The sequence below is a fragment of the Anser anser genome, assembly GCF_964211835.1.
Source record: "Anser anser genome assembly, chromosome: 1".
Classification (NCBI taxonomy): Eukaryota; Metazoa; Chordata; class Aves; order Anseriformes; family Anatidae; genus Anser; species Anser anser.
In genome coordinates, this window is record NC_139720.1 from 201,694,550 (window position 1) to 201,713,076 (window position 18,527).

The 18,527-nt window shown below is 42.1% G+C and overlaps 1 protein-coding gene across 22 annotated transcripts in view; it reads right to left on the reverse strand.

Moving 5' to 3' along the window:
• FAT3 (FAT atypical cadherin 3) overlaps nt 1-18,527 on the reverse strand; it is a 419,605-nt gene that overhangs the window by 14,628 nt on the left and 386,450 nt on the right. For all 22 annotated transcript variants that reach the window (XM_083840085.1, XM_083840082.1, XM_083840081.1 and 19 more), the window contains 3 exons: nt 12,126-12,594; nt 2,332-2,485; nt 552-1,207 (listed from right to left, as the gene is read on the reverse strand). In XM_083840085.1, the coding sequence (XP_083696211.1) occupies nt 552-1,207; nt 2,332-2,485; nt 12,126-12,594 (1,279 nt within the window). The remainder of the gene's footprint in view (nt 1-551; nt 1,208-2,331; nt 2,486-12,125; nt 12,595-18,527) is intronic.

The following is an 18,527-nucleotide window of genomic DNA, read 5'->3' on the forward strand; positions in this document are numbered from 1 at the left end:
GAACAGAGCACGTATGGAGGCTTACGTGCTTATACTTTCAATCAGCAGAACTATAATGGCTAAAAAGGTCAACCACAACACAATTGTGAAATACAGCCTGAAGGAATGAAAATTGTTCCATTTTTTCACTAGAAGACCTTGGCCAATGTGCTGCCTTAGATGAAAATGTGCAGGTTGGATATGAGGCAGTACTAGGTTTCTCTCTCTATTATCTGTTTTTATTCCCTAAAACAATGGGGCTAAAAAAGTTTCTAGATCATGGAGTTTTAGTTGACTATTTTGATCAAAGTTGTGTTGCAACGGGGTTGAACGCTTATTAGGAAATATTACTAAAAAGAGGAAACATGGCTAAGAAAAGAAACCTCCTGCTCTGCTAAAGCAAACATCTCTAAAATAAACCAAATCCCTTCTTTGAGAAATATAACAATTTGAAGTTTGTTAGCCTTCAGGATAGAGCATTAAGTGTAGCTGTGCTGCTCTACCAGCTGCACCCTGAGAGTGACCCCTAGCTATGGTGGGGAAGAATGAGGACATCATGCAGTGCTACTTACTTTCCGTCCCAGCATCCCACGTGCTCTTCCTGATGGAGTCACAGTCGGAGCGACAGGGAGACACGGTGGGCAAGTTGGGAGCCACGCTGCACACCACGACACCCCGCCTGGCTGTCAGGATTCGAGGGGACTCGGGATGAAATGTCGTCATCTCCTGGTGCTCCACACCAAGCCCATCCACTATCTTGTCCAGGTTATTCCGTGAGTCACTCTGGAAGCACGGGGTATAGGCCATTGGCCTCACGGGCACCTGTGGAGGCCCAACCTCTTGGTAGATGTTCCTGCTGTCTCCGCTGTTCCTGATGTTCTTGAACTGGATGCCGTTGCTCTTGTTGAGCAGGGCGGCAGTGGCTGGATCCTGTACAAGCGTGATGTTATTGCGGGAGTAGTTCTTCCTGAACACTTTCTTGCGAAAAATGATAAAGAGGATGATCAACACAAATATGACAAACAGGACCACAGCTATTCCTATCAGCTCCTCCTTGCCGACGTATGAATGCCCAGCTTGTATATTGGGAACCACCACAGGGCGAAGACCACAGTATTGTCCCACATAACCAGGCGTGCAGTTACACAGAAATGAACCAAATATGTTGACACAGGAGCCACCATTTTCACATTCTTCCCTTTCACACTCATTGATATCTTCTTCACACCTTAAAAGAAGAAAAGAACATAGGGTTTGGAGAACACTTAGCAAACAGCCCAGCTTATAAGTGGTGTCTTATCCTCTCAGAGTGGTACAACTACAGTGAACAACTTGCTGGTGCTTGGCAAATTATCATATTATTATCATATTATTTAATGGTATTTAAATTTTTCTGCAGCTATTCCATGGCTTTTTAAGACAATAAAATGAAAATGTCAAGAAGGAAATAAGAGTTTAAAACATCTGATAGGAAAAGGCTCCTTGATCCTAATAATATCCTCACAGAACGTAATAGAAAATATCAGAACTTTTATATCATTTTTGGACCATAGGATGGAATTCAATATAAATATCAGGGGGATTCAAGGAGAAAACAGAGTTGAGAAAAAATGTAGTAAAAATATTCAGAGACTACTAATTTGAGAGGAGAGGAGGATATACTGACTTCTAGAATTTATTTAGGACTGGGGATAAAATGAGCAAATGTTAGAGAAGGGGGAAGAAAAAATACAGGAACCCTAAACAGAGAGAAGTGGGGAGAAGAACAAGCGATCAACAAAAAGGCAAAAGAAAACAAAAAGTCCAAACAGACAAAGCAGAAGAAAAAAGCAGGAAGTAGGTCAGAGGATTTTTTGTTTCTACATCAAGTATATATATGATCAAGGCTTGAATTTAAAAAATGAATGCAATAAATTAGGCTTTTATGCTAGGTCTAAGGTGACTGAAATTGATCCATTAAAAAAAAAATTACACATCAGATTCCACAGACTTTAATGGATTTCTCAAAAAGCCTCTAACAGTTAGGTGTCCACATCATTGAAAACCATTTGAAGATCATAGCCTGAAACAAAACTTTGCAGCCAAGTTCAGAAACCTCATGGATTTCTCATCTCTCTTTAGTTTGCACTTGATATAAGCACTGATTTTGGGGTTGTTCTTTTTGCAGGGGAATCAAAGAATTGTCTAGGTTAGAAAAGACCTTCAAGATTATCAAGTCTAACCATCAACCCGACCTACTGAGTCCCATCACTAAACCATGTCCCTTAGTTGAGTACAAAATGACTAATCAAAAAATAAATCCCACCAGTGAACTGAGATGCTCCCATTGCCCATGTGGAAAAGTTTACTTACGTTACTCCAGTCAGGCCATTCTTGCAGTTGCAGATGAAAGCATTGCCAATGGGATCGCATGAGCCTCCATTCCGGCAGGGATTTGGGAAGCAGGCTGTGATCTCTGATTCACAATTTCTTCCAGTAAACTGGGAGAGGCAATTGCACTGGTAGCCTGGGAGGTGAGGGACACAAAGAAATATATCAGAGGCCCACCGCTGTATCTATCTAGAAGCAAGGGAATCCATTTGGCTAATTTTCTCCAAAAAAAAATATTGTCCTGGGGGGCAAAGAGGATGTTTATAGACATTCTGGTACATCTCCATGGTCCACACTAATTTCAGTAGAGCATTTGCTTATCTCAGATGTCTGAGCAATTGGAGCTTATTTCTACAAACAGTGACCAAAGGAATCAGTGCAGCCCAAACTATTCTGAACATCATTCAGGTAAGGATAAATGTCCTCTGTGAACAACCTTGGTTGTGGTAAATATTCTGGATCAGTGATATATCTCCCACTTTTTTTGAAACAAAAGACCACATTTTTCAATAGTAGCAGCCGACACTTCTTTTGGGGCTCCATCAAAGATCAAACACATGAGCTGAGAGCTCTTCTACATCTGCCTTTTACAAGGACAACACAGCAGGGATGTGACAGCAATAATAAAACACTTGATAGTGATACTTAACGCTTTCATAAGGTGCATCACCCAGGCATGAACTATAAACTTCACAACACCAGCTGAACTGGGCAACACCACCTCTAATCAGAGCTGATTAGGTGCAGTGTGTGCTATTAAGAGACTGATTAATCACTAGCTGCAATAAATCATGTGTAGCACCACTCAAGTGGAGGGGGACTCTACAGAGGATCAAAGTCTTTCTTCCATGCTTCTTGCAGAGAGCAACATCACTCAGAAACAGTTCTTGAAACCATCAGTTCTACCCCAAGTATCAAACGTCAATCTTTTTTTTTTTTTTTTCCTTGTGACTTCATATGGCACAATGACATTGACAAGAACCTTATTTAAGGTCATAAAGAAATCCAGTGAGACAATGCATGTCTTTATGTTGTGAACTGGATATTGAAATCTGAGTGCTTTTTCACTTGAAAAGAGCAAGGAACAACTACTTTCAAAATCTAAGTGTCCCAAACCAATGCGTAGGCAATCTTCAGTTACGGGATTCTCAAACCAAAGCAACTGAAAATGGTGTATTAAGCACCTGTAACAAGGAATCTTCCTGCCATTAATACTGTTGGACCTAGAGCTGAAATGGTTCAATGCAGCTCAATTCAATGTCAAAATTACAGGAGATAAAGCTGGTATACCTGAAATATTGTGTCACAGTGGTGAGATTTTTAAACATATTTTTTTAAAAAAATCCTTATATCTACACATTTGAAATATATATATATATGCATTCTCCCAGTTCTAGGAAACAAGGCAGGAGTTTCTGGCACAGTTACGAGGAAGAGAATTTCACAGAAACAGTGCAGAGAAGCCCAGTGATGGTATGAGGCAAAAGTAATTCTGAATTAGGACTCACACATCTTTTATGTCCTAGCCAGTTCAATTCACCCTGCTCGGTCACCCTAATTGAATTCTTTCATGAGGACAGCTTCAGAGAACAAACTTGGAACCAGATTTACTGGCTTATTCAGTCAAGAGTCCAACCCCATCTAACTGAAGATATAAGAAATAGATACTCAAATATCATGCTGTTTCATTGTCATGCTACAAAAAATAAAATAAAATAAAATAAAAATAGAAGCACTGCTGTTTTAAAGTTGCAGAATTAAGAAAAGAAACAATTCCACTTTAAGGATTCCCGGAAATTGTGTTTTGGACAGCACAAGAAAGACAGGATTATTTTTGGTGTTTTATACACATCTCACCCAGACAATGCCAACAGCTTTCTGGACCTGTAGAGAGATGGGACTGAAGAACAAAATTGTGACTGCAGCAGGCATCACATTTTGATGCCACCCTTACAAAAGGTTCAGAATTAGTTGGTAAAATACCTGATCTAGAAATGCCTGAGGTAGAAATCATAACACGAATAAGTAAGGCTGTTTCAGTGCTACTTTTTATGACTGAATAGTGACATCTATGGTTCAAAAATTTACAGTAATGTTTGTATATTTTTATGGTCTCAGTGAGTTTAAGTGAAATGAAAATGTTGTTTGTTGCCTTATGCAATAGCAGAATAGATTTGTTCTTCTATTTGTTAACTGACATTTTAAAACTATAAAACTTTAAAGTGACTTTAGAAAACAGCTTTCTGCACCCATGTTGCTAGTTGGCAGTCAGTAGAAAGACAAAGCCTTCAAATCACTCTTTTCACCTTTTTTGTTCATTTCAGCTGCACTTACTTAAGTTCTGGGTTGTCATCCTGTAACACGTTCTGTTACATTTATTCACTGCAAACAACCCGAGAATTTGATTTTAAAAAAATCCTTTTTCCAATTAAGTATAAAAGGAAGATGGACTTATTCATTATTATCATCGTCTATTGTTTATAATAGAGATGCACTAACTTCAGTTAGCATTTTTTATCAAGAGGAGATAAAAGTGAATGCTCCAGATGGGTCAGAGCTCTACTGGGTGATGTATGAACAAAACTGAAATGAATAGTCTGCTTACGAAAGCCAACATTCTTGACTGAAGGTGATTTAATGATAGTGCAACGCAGTCAGATATTCGAAGGCTGAAATATTCAGCATGGATTCTAAGTCTAGGGATCAAAGTTAGTAATAAAAAGGCAACAAAGCTAGGAATAAAGAGGCAATAAAACAAGGCAGTGTTAAATTACAATATTTATCACCGACTTTTCTTCCTTTTAGAACCGCTGCCATACACCTGCCAATGCTGAGCCACTGGCAAAAGACACTGAACTTTCCCATGACACACACGCTCAGAGCTGCAAGGCATTCATCCGGGAGAGCTCCAGCACAGCAAAGCATATGTCCAAATCCATGGAGTAGGGAAGCGAAGAGCCGATACGATGGCTCAGTTCACAGCATGGGTTGACTCGGCCAGCAGACTTGCCAGACCTTTTATGCTTTTCCAAACCTCTCGGCAGAGGCTGTAATTTTGCCTGGTGCTGCACATTGTGGCCACATGGCCGTGGACAAAGTGCAATCCTAAATAAAACCTTTTTGGTCAGGACTGCATCCTAGGTCTAACAAAGAATTTTTATTATATTTTTATTTTAATATCCAGGCAATGTATCATGTATTTCTTCCCATCTGTTTAATGCAAGAATAATAAGCAAACTTCCCATGTCCAAGGACAACACAGCTGAAGAAAAGGCTAAGTGCCCCTGTCCTCTCAGTCCAAAAAGTACATTACTCTTTCAAGAAATCTAGGGCTTTCTCCTCTTCACAGTGAAGGCACTGGAAATTTTGGAAATTCATCAACATTTAAGATCATACAATCCGTCTGGGTTCCCTCCAAGAAATATGAATATTTCATTTTGCATACTGATGCTGAAAAACGTTGATACGCATTCTCCAAGGCAGCAAATCTCATGCTGTCACAACTGTATGACTTCAGAGGGAACCAGAAGAGAAAGACAGAAAGCTCTGACAAACACATGTGCTAGGGTAGGACCAATGCCCCCCAGCATGTGCCACAGCAGCCTGTACCAACAGCTGACCTATAAGGAACCACAAGCAATGAGCAACACTACTGCCCAACACTTACACAGACATACCCCTCTACTGCCTAGATATAGTCTTAGGCATTCTGTTTGTTTTATTAGGTTTCTCTCATGCTCCTTCAAGTAATCTGAGTCCCCCCCCCAAGTAGCTGTGTCACATCCTCTGACTCCAGCAGCTTCTCTTCTTGACTTCTTGGTGTGTCCCTTTTCAGTCATTTAGTCAAGAAGAAAAGGGCTTTTTCAGCTCAGACGTTACTGAAGAGCAACAAGCTGCACGTGAGGACACCACACAGGCTTCCTGTCTATACCTATGTTTGCTTGGCACTTGGTAAGCAGCAACAGTGGCAAAAGGCAGGCACCGTGCCATCAGCAGATGGGATGCTGTTATGCAGCGAACATCTCTGTTGGTAGAATTCCCAGCCTGAGCATCTGAATGTCTGTCTATCCTCAGGTTTACTTGGCTTTATTGAAGAGGACGCTCCTAACTGCTGCCAATTCTTTTTTTGAACATGTGTATGCTTCTCTTTCTATCTATCACATGCAAGAGGAGCTGGCTTTTATTTGTTACGTGCATTCGCTTTTGCATTTGATCTCCCCATGTAGTTTCTTCTCCTGCTGTGCTGCTAGACCTGACAAACTCAATGTCAAGAAACAGGCCTACCCTTGGCCCTGCTCACATAGTGTCTCGTGGTGAGTTAACTGATGAGAAAGCTGAAGGTGAAAACCCTCTTTCACAACATTTATGTTTTGGTGTGTTTAGAGATATACCTGGCCAGCTTCAAGAACTGTGTGTTCTTCAGCCATACATATTCCTGCCACTTCGGATTTAACTTAACTGTCTTCAAAGAGATGATCATTGCTTTATGTTACAACTTAGTAGGAAAATGAGCCTCAGCCTATGCTGAACCGGTGTTTTCTATGAGAGGATTGGTGTGTATTTGCTTTGAAACTGTGAATCTAAATCCAGATGTCTAAAAGCATAGCTATAAATAAGATTGAAATAATCGAGAATATGTGAAAACCTTTAAAAATGAACTGACACACATTTGGTACTCACTCACGTTACAGCGTATTGGATTGTTTGTGCTCGTGTGAAAGAGACACCCAGAATAGAGAGCTGGTGAATTCACAGCTATGGCAGTAAACCACCCATTTTCCCCTGTTGTCATTATTACCAACTACCTAGACCTCAAAAACACCCGTGTGGTTGATGTTGCCAACTAGCTTTAAAATGTATTAAAATCACCACCTAGTTACCAAGCTGCATTTTTCCTCCCATTGGATTTTAACTCTGTTCATAAAAAAATAAAAGTAAGGAAGAAAAAATGAGAAGAAGGAAAAGCAGTGACTTTCTGTCCTTACTCTCTGCCCACAGTCCTTGACTTTCTTTACATTTTTGCTCAAATGCTTCCTATTCAAATAAAATTGCCTACTCATATAAGATGTTTACTTCAATCAAAGCCAGATGTATACAGGACTGATCACATTAAAAGGAAGTAACTATACTTCTAATTGCAGGCTTTACAAGTACGAGGTTTTTCTCTGTGGTTGGAAAGCTTGGCTCAGTATTCAGATTTGATTACAGTAAAGCTTTCTATTGCTGTGATTGCTCATGTTGTTATTCAAGCAGATAAACATACACTTACTATTGGCAGAACTAGTAATGCCACTCTATTATTAAGGTTGTGTGACATTTCCCATTTTAAGACCTCGAATTCAGCAGCTTATAGCCTAACCACACTTTAAACACTTGGTTGAATTTTCTTGGGAAATTTCAGTCCAAAGAGCCAAGTTGTTAAGGAACGCGAGGCAGTTTGTCAGGTTTCAAAATGCTAACAGCTTTCTTTAAAAATAGCTTTACTGACCCATACTTAAGGGCAGAGACTAAAAATCTGGAAGAATGTGGTCTATATTTCAGGGTTGTGGTTTCCAATGGCTCCAAGAAAACTATACTAAAGCTGAAGTCTCCTTCTGCTGGGATTCTCCTAGTTGTTAGCTGAGTGCTTTTCTTTCGTTGAGTGCTTTTCCCCCTTTCCCAGGCCCTTTTAAGCATGCATGAGATGTCCCCGTGGGGTCCCAGGACACACTGTACCCTGTCTCAGTTTTAAACAGAGATAGCGCTCGACATCCACTGCTGCCACGGGACTTAATTCAGACTTGTGGAAACACATGAGTGCAAGCTGAGGTTCCTGTCATGGCCACTTTCTGGTGGTCCAGAAACCAGATTTTGGAAGCAGAGAAGGTCTTCTGTGCTCCCAGCAATGTCTCAGAGCATCTGAGCTATCTATGCATCCTCCTGCAGGCTAAGATCCCCATCTTGTCGTCCTGTTCCATATGTTCACACTCCTCATGCATACAAAGCCCCACTTTAGCAATTCCCAAAACAGGGCCATAATATTACCCTATTCCTACAGCTGCAGCATGAACTAAGAAGCAATCAGAGGCAGCTTTTTATTAACGGGGAACAGGACAGTAGGCATTTACACTGAAAGGAAGAACTCACAACAGGAGTACTATTACTGAGTTTGCATTTTAGATGATCAATTTATGCAAATTGTGTGTAAATTAGACACGGCCCCTTTGATTTCTGGCGTGCAGCCAGCAACTTTCATGTTACAATGTTGGATAACCTTTACTTGACTGTTTTCTTTAAAGTTAGCTACAAATATGTGCTTTCTTTTTCTCTCTCTTAATTTCCTTGTAAAGCACAGTAGGGTGTTTTTTTTTAAGAAAAAGGATGTTAACAGCATATGAAATCTGCTCCGTAAAATTCATATTAAAGAATTCATTTATTAAAATAAATCCTATTATTATTCCAAAGGACCATTATTCTCCAGAAATGCTAATAGGAAGAAAATATCATATTAGTGATATTAGTATTAGTAAAGAGATCTTGATGCTACTGAATGCCCTGGGACTGGAAATGTGACTTTGCTTGCACAGTGTATTTTTAATGTTTCCTCTCCCAAAAAGCTTTCGTTTCCTTTCTTAAGATAAAAAAATGAAGATTTATTACATTTTTATTCTATTTTAAATGAAATCCATTTGCTAGCGTCTATGTCAGCGAACACAATGTCTGGCGATTCTTAAATGCACACTGCAATTTGTGGCTCCGTAACTAGCGTTTGCAGTGCTGTTGGGCTCTCCGCTCTAAGGAATTTAATTACATGGTCTTTTTGTGCATGGAGGACACTAGCAGCAGAATTGTTTTGCCTGGTGGAAAAAAAAAAAAAACAAACAAAAACTGCCCATGACTTTTCCTGATGGGGCTGGGCTACAGAACCACCGATGTACAGTCAGGGCCCATTGCGCTGGAATTATGGCTTTATAACAATCCCGTATTTACATACGCTGCTGAGGCAGTAAAAACAGCAAACAGATTTTTGAACGGCAGGCAGCTGAAACATCCCCACAGGGCACATGCCCCCTCACCGAGGCAGGAAGGCAGGCAAGTTAAATCAGCTCTGCGTTTGCATTCCAGCAGCGAGTTATGTTGACAAGAAAACTGTGCGTGCCATTCCAGTAATAAAATGGGTCCAACCTTCAGAGCCACTGGTTTCTCCCCACCCCACTGCTCCCCTCAGTGTGAATTGGCATGCACAGGGAGCTGGGAAAAAAGCACACACAATTGCTGTGAAGCAGTTCATTAGAAAGGTTTCAATTTACTCATCACGAGATCGTTGAGCAATACTGTAAATAGGCTTAAATAAAATCAATAGAAGGAGTTGTTCTCGTGCTTCCTAGGATGCTAACTTAGGGAATGGTTAACCTCATTTATTAAGCATGGAGTCTGAATCAAAGCTGTGTTATGTCCATATACATATTACAGATCCATTTCCTAGGGATTTACATAGTTTTTAAATAATTCTGTCAGTGGCCGCAGCATCCTTCTTCCTCAGGATGAATTTCTTTTGCCCTTGTTGTGCAGCTCTCTTTTTCTTACCTTCCCTCAGTAAATAAAGACCTATAATGGCAAAAGCAAGCAGCAGCATCCATCCTTGTGCTGCACAGCCCTGTGTCTCATTGCTCCCACCTGTCTGCACATCTCCATCCACCGACAGCAACATTGATGGCACCCCTGATGCACCCTTCACCCTGCTCACTACAACCCAAGGCAGGGCATGAGCCCAGCCTTTAGCATTTAGCAGGCAGAAGTGCTCACTGGGCCAAACTGCAAATAAATCCCAGATGAGCTGTGGACCCCTTCTGCCTATGGCTGCACAAGACATCCCAGGAAACTCCGTGACTTCACCCCGTGCTCTGCAGAAGCAAAATCCAGCTCCTCCGCTAAGTGCAAACTCCTCCACTGAAGTGCACTATTTAATTTCTGGAGGGAGATACAAGCTCCTTGGCATCTATGTACTGTTGGAGTTGAGGACAGGCATAAATGTATGCATATATATATTTATTTTTTTTTACTAAAATAGTGAGGACAGCCATGAACTGTATATAGCCCAGGGTTTCTTAAGGTAGAAGTGTCAGAGCCACAAAATCAACTAACTATGGAGGACAACGAAAGTAAATGCTAGTAGGAGAAGACACAGCTGAATCGAAGCCGAGGATCTAGAGGGGATGCTAGCTGAGACCTCAGCATCAGAAATCCACACTGCTGGGGCTTACTATATAAGGACAGAAAACTTATGTCTGACAGTCAGTTTTGCTCACCAGATTTCAGCCTTGAGGCTTAAGGCTTAGGAAGTTTCTGAAGTTTAGGAATAAATAAATAAATGAGTAAATTAATAAATAACCAACAAAAACAGTTCTGTGAACAGCACCTTCACAAAAATACCCTAATTAAAAGCACCACACAGGTTGGGCACAGAAAATCTTAGTCTCGGTGAGGGGTTGGGAAGACTTTAGAAGACCCTGGTGCCAGCATGAGGCTGCATGGGGAGGACAGGGAATGTGTCCTGCAGCTTCCTCCAGGTGTGCAGGTTTCAAAGACATTCTGAAGTAACAGCCAAACTCTCAACCAAGAAAATGAGCTAGAGAGTGCAGAAAACTACCTACTCCTGGGGGAACTAGGAGGGAAATATGAGAGTGAGGCTGAAAACAATGAAAAGCAGAAATTACATTTACGGGTATGAGGGAACTGCATGGACACAGTTAAGCAGAAAGCCCTAGACAGTGGTTAGATGGTCCATAAAAAAAGGCTAGCAGGATTTTCCCTAGGGAAACATGAACCAAACCACTAACAATAAGTGAATGGAAAGCTCTCTGCTTGCAGAAGACCTCCCTGTTAAGCATCCTCCTTTCTGGACTGGAAAATGTCCTTGCCAGGACAAGGGGAACCTCAGATCTTGTCAGCTCACAGTGGCAGATTTTTAGTTTGCCAGAAAAGGTGAATAATGCTTTCTGCTAATACAGCACAGAAAACTGGATGGGAAAGCTGTACACTGCAGAGATAGAAGAGCCCTACAAAAAAGGCCCTGTGTGTATGCCATTCGCTTTTTTCCTACTAAGATATTCTTATGGTCAGGGTACCTTGTGCACTAGATTACTAGGTAGTAAGTTACTACCACCAAATCACACAAGTCACTGTATAACCACTGGACAGTAAACCCTAACGTGAGCACCATTTAAATCAATGCCCTATAAACTTTGGTATTACGCAGACCTTGAAGCACTCAGGCCTCCAAGGAAGCTGTAAAATATACTTCTGGGGGTTTATAATAGTGCGGACTCTCTCTTCTACATGCAGACATGGAATCAAATTACGTAGTCACAAAAGGTGTTTGTAGACAGCTCCGTAATTATTTCTGACAGCTTCAGAAACAGAGAAGGGCAACAGTACCGCTGCATCTGTGATGGACGTTCGAAATCACCATCTTCATGTACAACCTTCGATGCTGTAAATGGATCCTGAAAAATCCAGCTGAGCATTACAGTAATTGTAATTCTATTGGTTTCTATAGAAATAGGATTATCCTAACAGCCAATAAATCAATTTCCTCCTGGAATACTAATGCAATGAGAAGGGGCACAGTTTCACCCTTATTTATAGAGCAAACAGCTTTTACACAATTTGCAATATCCATCATAGTTTTATAGAGTTCATGAGGTTTTTTTTGGTTTTCAAACATGCTGCTGCGTAAAACCATCTCCGACAATAAATTGTGGGGGAAAACCCATAAAGTAATGCAAAATATTTACCACCAGATGGCACGCTGGTACAGGTGCCGCCGTTCTGGCAGGGATGCCTCTCGCAGGCGTCGGGGTAGAGGACACAGCCAAGCTTTAATTCGGTCAGGCCAACCACTTCTGCAAAGCTGCTGCGTTTGTTTTGGAGCGGCAGCTCGTTGTTATTTAGGACGACTGAGTCCAGGCAGCCCTGAAAGCCGCTCAAGACCTGCGTCGTTCTCTTGTCGGTCAGGCTGCGGACGTTATCCACTTGGACCTGGGCTCCGAAATAGACGGAGCTATCCGTGCTGAGAGTCTGGAAGTAGAGGGGGGCTTTGCGGCGCTCCACGTAGCTGTCGTCCAGGGACAAGCTTGTGAAATTGCGATTCAGCTCCAGGAAGACAGAATGCCAGCTTCCGTCGTTGACGGCCCTGCCAGAAATCCCTAGGATTCCCGGGCCACTCCCGCAGTCCAACTGGAACCAGAGTTTGCCATCCACAATCTGCAGGAGGAGAACAGAAATCAAAGCGCTTCAGACACTCAGATGTCTCGTAATACGCTCTCAGAGAGAATCTGCAAAAACAGAGGATTTCCAGTCTCTGTACAGTGCTAAAAATGTCTCCTACATGACGCTGAAATAGCAAGAAGCTGTGCCTTTATCATCAGCAATAAACACACAGTAGTAAGTATTGCTACTTGGTATTCACCAAAAGCCAGTTACCTTAGGCAAACTGAAAATATGAAGAAAATATAGAAATCTAGCTGCATAACACATGGGATGACTGGGAGCCCAGGGTGTCTCACTGAACAGGGCATGGACCACAGGACTCCTGTTCTGCTGCTGCGCTGCTGCTATGCCGTTGTGCTTCTCTGAGCAAGTCCTGCTGTCCACCTGCCGTCCACCTGTGTGCTGCGATTGTGCTGCCGGTGGTTGATGCTACCAGACAGTGCCTCAGGGCAAGCAGCCACCTCTGACGGAGAGAGATAAAGTCAATGATCACTGCTATCAGCTGTGGATGTTATGTGCTCTGGTCACGCATACATCCTGTGACTCTGTAACCTTTTGGAGCATCTCAGCAAGGCGTGCGTTTGTGCCTAAGTTCAGCACCTCGAAGGGTAACAGTGATACAGATAGGGGAAGGGGATACCATTAGGAACACTGAGGTTAAGCCAAGGGCTGGTGCAGCACTGCCTGAGGGTGGCAAGGCTAACAGGAGCATTTATGATGCTCCAGGGAGCGCTGAGGGTTCAGGAGCATGTCCAAAACGCTTGTATACCAACACACGCAGTACGAGGAATGAATGGGACAAACTGGAAGCTTTGGTCCTTTCCCAGAGCTATGATACCATTGCTGTCAGTGGGACTTGGTGGGATGAGTCCCACAACTGGAGTGCTGTTCAGGAGGGACAGGCAGGGCAGGCGAGGTGGAGGTGTCGCGTTGTCCAAAAAGGAGAGATGTGACTGTACAGCCCTTGTCTTGGGGATGATGCAGCAGAGAGCCCCTGGGTGAGGGTTACAGGGACAGACAGCAAAGCAGATTTCGTCCTGTATATCTACTACTGACTGCCCACCCAGCATGATGGCACAGATGAGCCATCCTATAGGCAATTAGGGGAAATCTCTGGATCAGTTGCCCTCATCCTTATGGAAGATTCTTACTTCAAAGCCATACGCTGGAAATATCATACTGCTGTGACCAGCAAGCCTGGGAAATGCCTAAAGCATGTTGGAGATAACTTCCTGACACAAGCACTTAGTGAGCCAACGAGGAAAGGTACCCTCCTGGACCTACTGGTTGGGATAGAGAAGGCTGGCTGATGTCCCATGCCTGTCAGTGTTCAAGAGACATTTGGATAATGCCCTCAACTTATCTTTTGTTTTGCCCTGAAGTGGTCAGATACTTGGACTTGATGACCTGCACAGGTCCCTTCCAACTGAGCTATTCTAGTTCCAGTTCTAATTCTAAATTTCTGGTTGGCCAGAAGTCAGTTATTTTCCAGGGAGGCTATACTATCTGCTCTGCATATACATCACATAAGATGGCTTCCAATATTCCTCCTTTCCTCGTGTTTATGCTGGCTTCATGGCTTTAGAGAAACTGATGCGATTTGTTACGACTGACACACCGGAACAGGTTGCCTCGAGAAGTTGTGGATGCCCCATCCTTGCAAGCGTTTCAGGTCAGGTTGGACAGGGCTTTGAGTGACCTGTTCTAGTGAAAGATCTCTGCCCATGGCAGGGGTTTGGAGCAGATCTTCAAGGGTCCATTCTAACCCAAACTGTTCTATTATTCTATGATTCTATTTTATGAGTCTATGATTTCTCACTTATGCCCCTCATCCAGGAGGGTGGCTATAAAGGGAATGTGGCTAATGAGTGCTAGGCAATGGGCAAGCTGGAGTGCTGGAGGGGAATGGGACGTAGATGTGCTTCCCATTTAATCTGCCCATGCATTAACTGTAAAATAATACAGCCCTTCCCCCCCCCCCCCCCCCGATAGGGAGGGTCTAAAAGTAAAATTCATCAAGAACTGTCTTATGACATATTAATTGGATTCAAGCTATCTGAAAATTCTTGCAATTATTTTACCTTTATGCCGTAATCTAAGATGTATTTATTCCTGCAAACCCCATCTCAAGACAGATCTGTCCCACTATTTATCCCCCTGAAAAGTTCAGGTGCTGTGTCCTTTTGCAGCCTTTCCTGCAGCACAAACTGTGCTGTGCACCACTTTACCAGTAACACAATGCTATTGCTCTCCTCTAGCAAAGTGGAGGTGCCACAGCTGTCAATGGCTCATAGGCCAAACCACTTGAGACCATACATTTTACTCTAGGCAAAGAAATACTCCTCAGATTACAGTCTCAGTACTGTTTGCCACTTGCCAGTGCTCCAGCCTGATGTCTTCACTAAACTTGAGTCTATATCAGACATTAAAGCAAAAGTTCCCCCTCGATAATCATATCATTGTTATTGTCAGCACTTTACGGCCCTCGGAGGTTCACAAAACTACTCGGAGAAAAAACCTATGGGTAAAATGTTGACTTCTGATGATCTCTGGACTTCGTGTCTCTGCTTTCCAGATCTCAGCCTCATGACAAGTTGAATTTGAACCAGGGTGCACCTCAAGCCAAGCTACGTGGTCCAGGTGGGGTGCCACCACACCACACTGCTCCACTGGTCTGCAATTGCTTGGACAGGGCAGATGCAGACACTAAGCACACGGTGAGCTCCACACAAATGCCCACTACCTAAAGTATTCTGCATAGCTTGAGGGATGAATCGCATGTTGAAGGAGCCAGAAGAACGAGAATTAGGCCCTGCTATGGGCAACTGGTTATATTGAAGTCCTTGACCTGTAGCATGTAATGAAACTGAGAAGAAATGAGGTCTGTGATTGTAACACATGTTTGAGGGATGGATGTTGCTTGGTACTCCTACAGCTCAATCAAAAAAAGGCTAACGGATGCACAGAAAAGTAAGTCTGGACCATTTTTCATTAAAAAGTCTTTTCTCAAAGGACTCAAAACTCGGCTATAAACTATTTCTGCAGATTGAAATTAGGCCTATTAATGCATCTGCTCAGGAGGAATCTCGGTAAACAAGATGCCCAGAGATTATTTCCTCCAGAGATGGAGCAATAGCTTTATTTTGCTCTGTGCAACAAAATAGTCCACAAACCTTGAAGGTGCTGCTCAGAAAGCATGGTCTGTCTCAACAGGAATACAAATCGCGCGGAAAAATACATGCCAACATATTACACTTTGAAAAATGGCCATCGTTGAATAGCAGTTAACTTTCTTCTTATTCTAAAGAATTTTTTCCTATGGAAACTGTACTACTGATTGTATATGACATACATATACCTCCCCTAAGACTACTTATACCCTGAAGGACCTACTGCCTGCATATCTATTGCCCTTATTCACAGAACATGCTTTTCCAATTATCTTTATAAATACAACACCACGTATGAGCACCTGGGATAAATATTGCAGCATTTATATATGGGAAACGATGAAGTATAAGATTCACCATTAAAATATGTTTTATACATCTTTCTCATCCATTTTTATTTCTTTTTGCCAGCAGATGATCTGACATACACGATAAATGTATATTATCTGAAATGCTGTGCTTCCTTCCTTTTATTAAAAAGGCACTAGCGACCCCCACCTTAGGCTAGAGTGAAAGATGGGAAGGATGGTCCAACTTGCAGTACTAGCCTAAGGTATGATAGATATGCATGGGAATCCACACTCTGCTACACTCTTCCTCTGGGATCTCAAGCAAGTCATCAGTTTCAGGTCTCCATCGGTAAAACAAGGGTAACATCATTTCCCTACCTCACACCGGTGCTTTATGGATAAATACATTAAAGACTCTGACATGCGCAGAATCCCCTAGCACTGGGACCATAAAAATACTTTCATTAAATGGATGGTCACAGGCCTTGCTGTAGTGGGGCAGGGAGGAATTATTTGTTCCCTGCTGGCCCCGAGCCTCTAACAGGATTGAGGAACACCAGAGGGCTCCTGTCCTGCATACTTAGCAGCTAGGCTGGCAGGGCAGGGAGGAGAAGGGTCTACTGCAAAAGGGCAGAAAGACATCTCCTCCCCTAAGCACTGAGAATTCAGCTGCAGAACTTCGATTCAGCAGTTAATTCCTGTGATTCCTCATAACTGATGTAACGTCAGGGGCACTGTTTCATCCTCAAAGGAGAATCTTAGCTTACAGCCTTGACTTTGATACCACGAACAGCTGAACTTTAAGTAAACTTCTGACCAAATGAGGTGCATGCAAACAAATAGTATGAAAATCCAATAAAAGACCAATGTTTGTGCCAGGGCTCAGCAGTTATCCAGACAATAACCTCAGAGGGATGACTAGTCTGACTGACAATTCATAGCACCAGACTCAGCTCAGGACTGAACGTGTGACACTTTGCTTTTTTTCTCCAGCTATGTAAAAAACACAGCAGAAAGCTTGAGTTATTCCGTCTTACAGCAGAGAGCTGCAAACCCTGCAATGCCTTGGTAATGCAGAGACCCTCTGCACCCAGATGAAAGTTGGGAGATGCTGCTTCAACCACAGGGGCAGGCAATTCCCACCAAGCTTCCAGCTGCCCACCTCTCAAAGCTTTCTGGGCTCAGTTACACTGCCTCTCATTGCACTCATTAGGACAGTGAAGTAAATGCACACTTAAACATGTATGCTTTTATAGACACAAAGTTCCTCACATACAAAGTGGGCAGAGAAGTACAAAGAACGGAGACGGCTCCAAAAGGTGATGCAATCTGTTACATTTCAATGGTTTCATTCAATGAGCAAAATGGAGCCAAGCACATACTGTAAATTATATTAGAATATTAGCCTGGCTAAGATGTTTGGCTAACATTCATATTTGTGTATCAACATAGGTAATAAAATGATCAAATGGTTCTTCTGAGACCACCTTAGGCTCACACAGTCCATCTGCAGTCACACACCATGGATACAGCATGCTGCCTACTAATCTATCAGGGGAAATATTTCGTTAGCTGAATTACATTTCGGGTTCGTTTGTGTAAAACGGTATATTTAATTAAAATATTACTTGTTTCAACTCCAGCCATAGCTGGGATCATATCCAAGCTTCAGTCTTATCCAGCAGAAGCCATGCAGCAGTAATGCATTAAAATGTATAATACACACTTAACTAAACCATGAAAAGTTTCACATTAACTGCCTGGACAGGAGACCATATGCTTGCCTTTTACCATTTAACAGCTATATTTCTGGAATGAGGAGAAACTCTTCCTTTACCTATTTTTAATCCTTTGAGTTCTAGAAATCAAATCAAATCTCCACTATATTCCTTTAAAAACATGAAATAAACTGTGGAATTTTCTTCTGGAATGGCCTCATTACGCTTTAAATTGTTAACTTTTATTTTTCCCAGATAGATGCTATATAGGAAAAAGGAAATGGTGATACTGTTTTCAGCATATGAAATCCTCCAAAGGAAAAAAAAGGCCATCGACCTGCATCTCATTTTGCTCCAATTGTCTTAAAAGCAGGAGCGCACAATGAAAAAATGGCCAACCTCTCAAAATCGATGGATGAGCTGCTTTATTTGAAACAGCTGAATAAATAACACCCTTATTATATTGTATCAACACAGTGTAGCTGGTAGGCTTTCAGCAAAGTAGTAGACGGGCAGTTTGCTCCATGGAATTGATTATTCATCCAAGGACACTGTGCTATGATTATGAAATATTTCCATCACTAAAGTTATCATAAATGTACGCATTTGCAAAATTAAGCTGGTCATTTAAACAGTGAAAACCATACTGCAGCATTAATTTTTAAATAGACTGCAATGGGGGAGACTTGCTTGAGAAAAATCAATGCCACTATACGCCCCAACGGTGATGTTGTGTTCTGCTTGTCCTC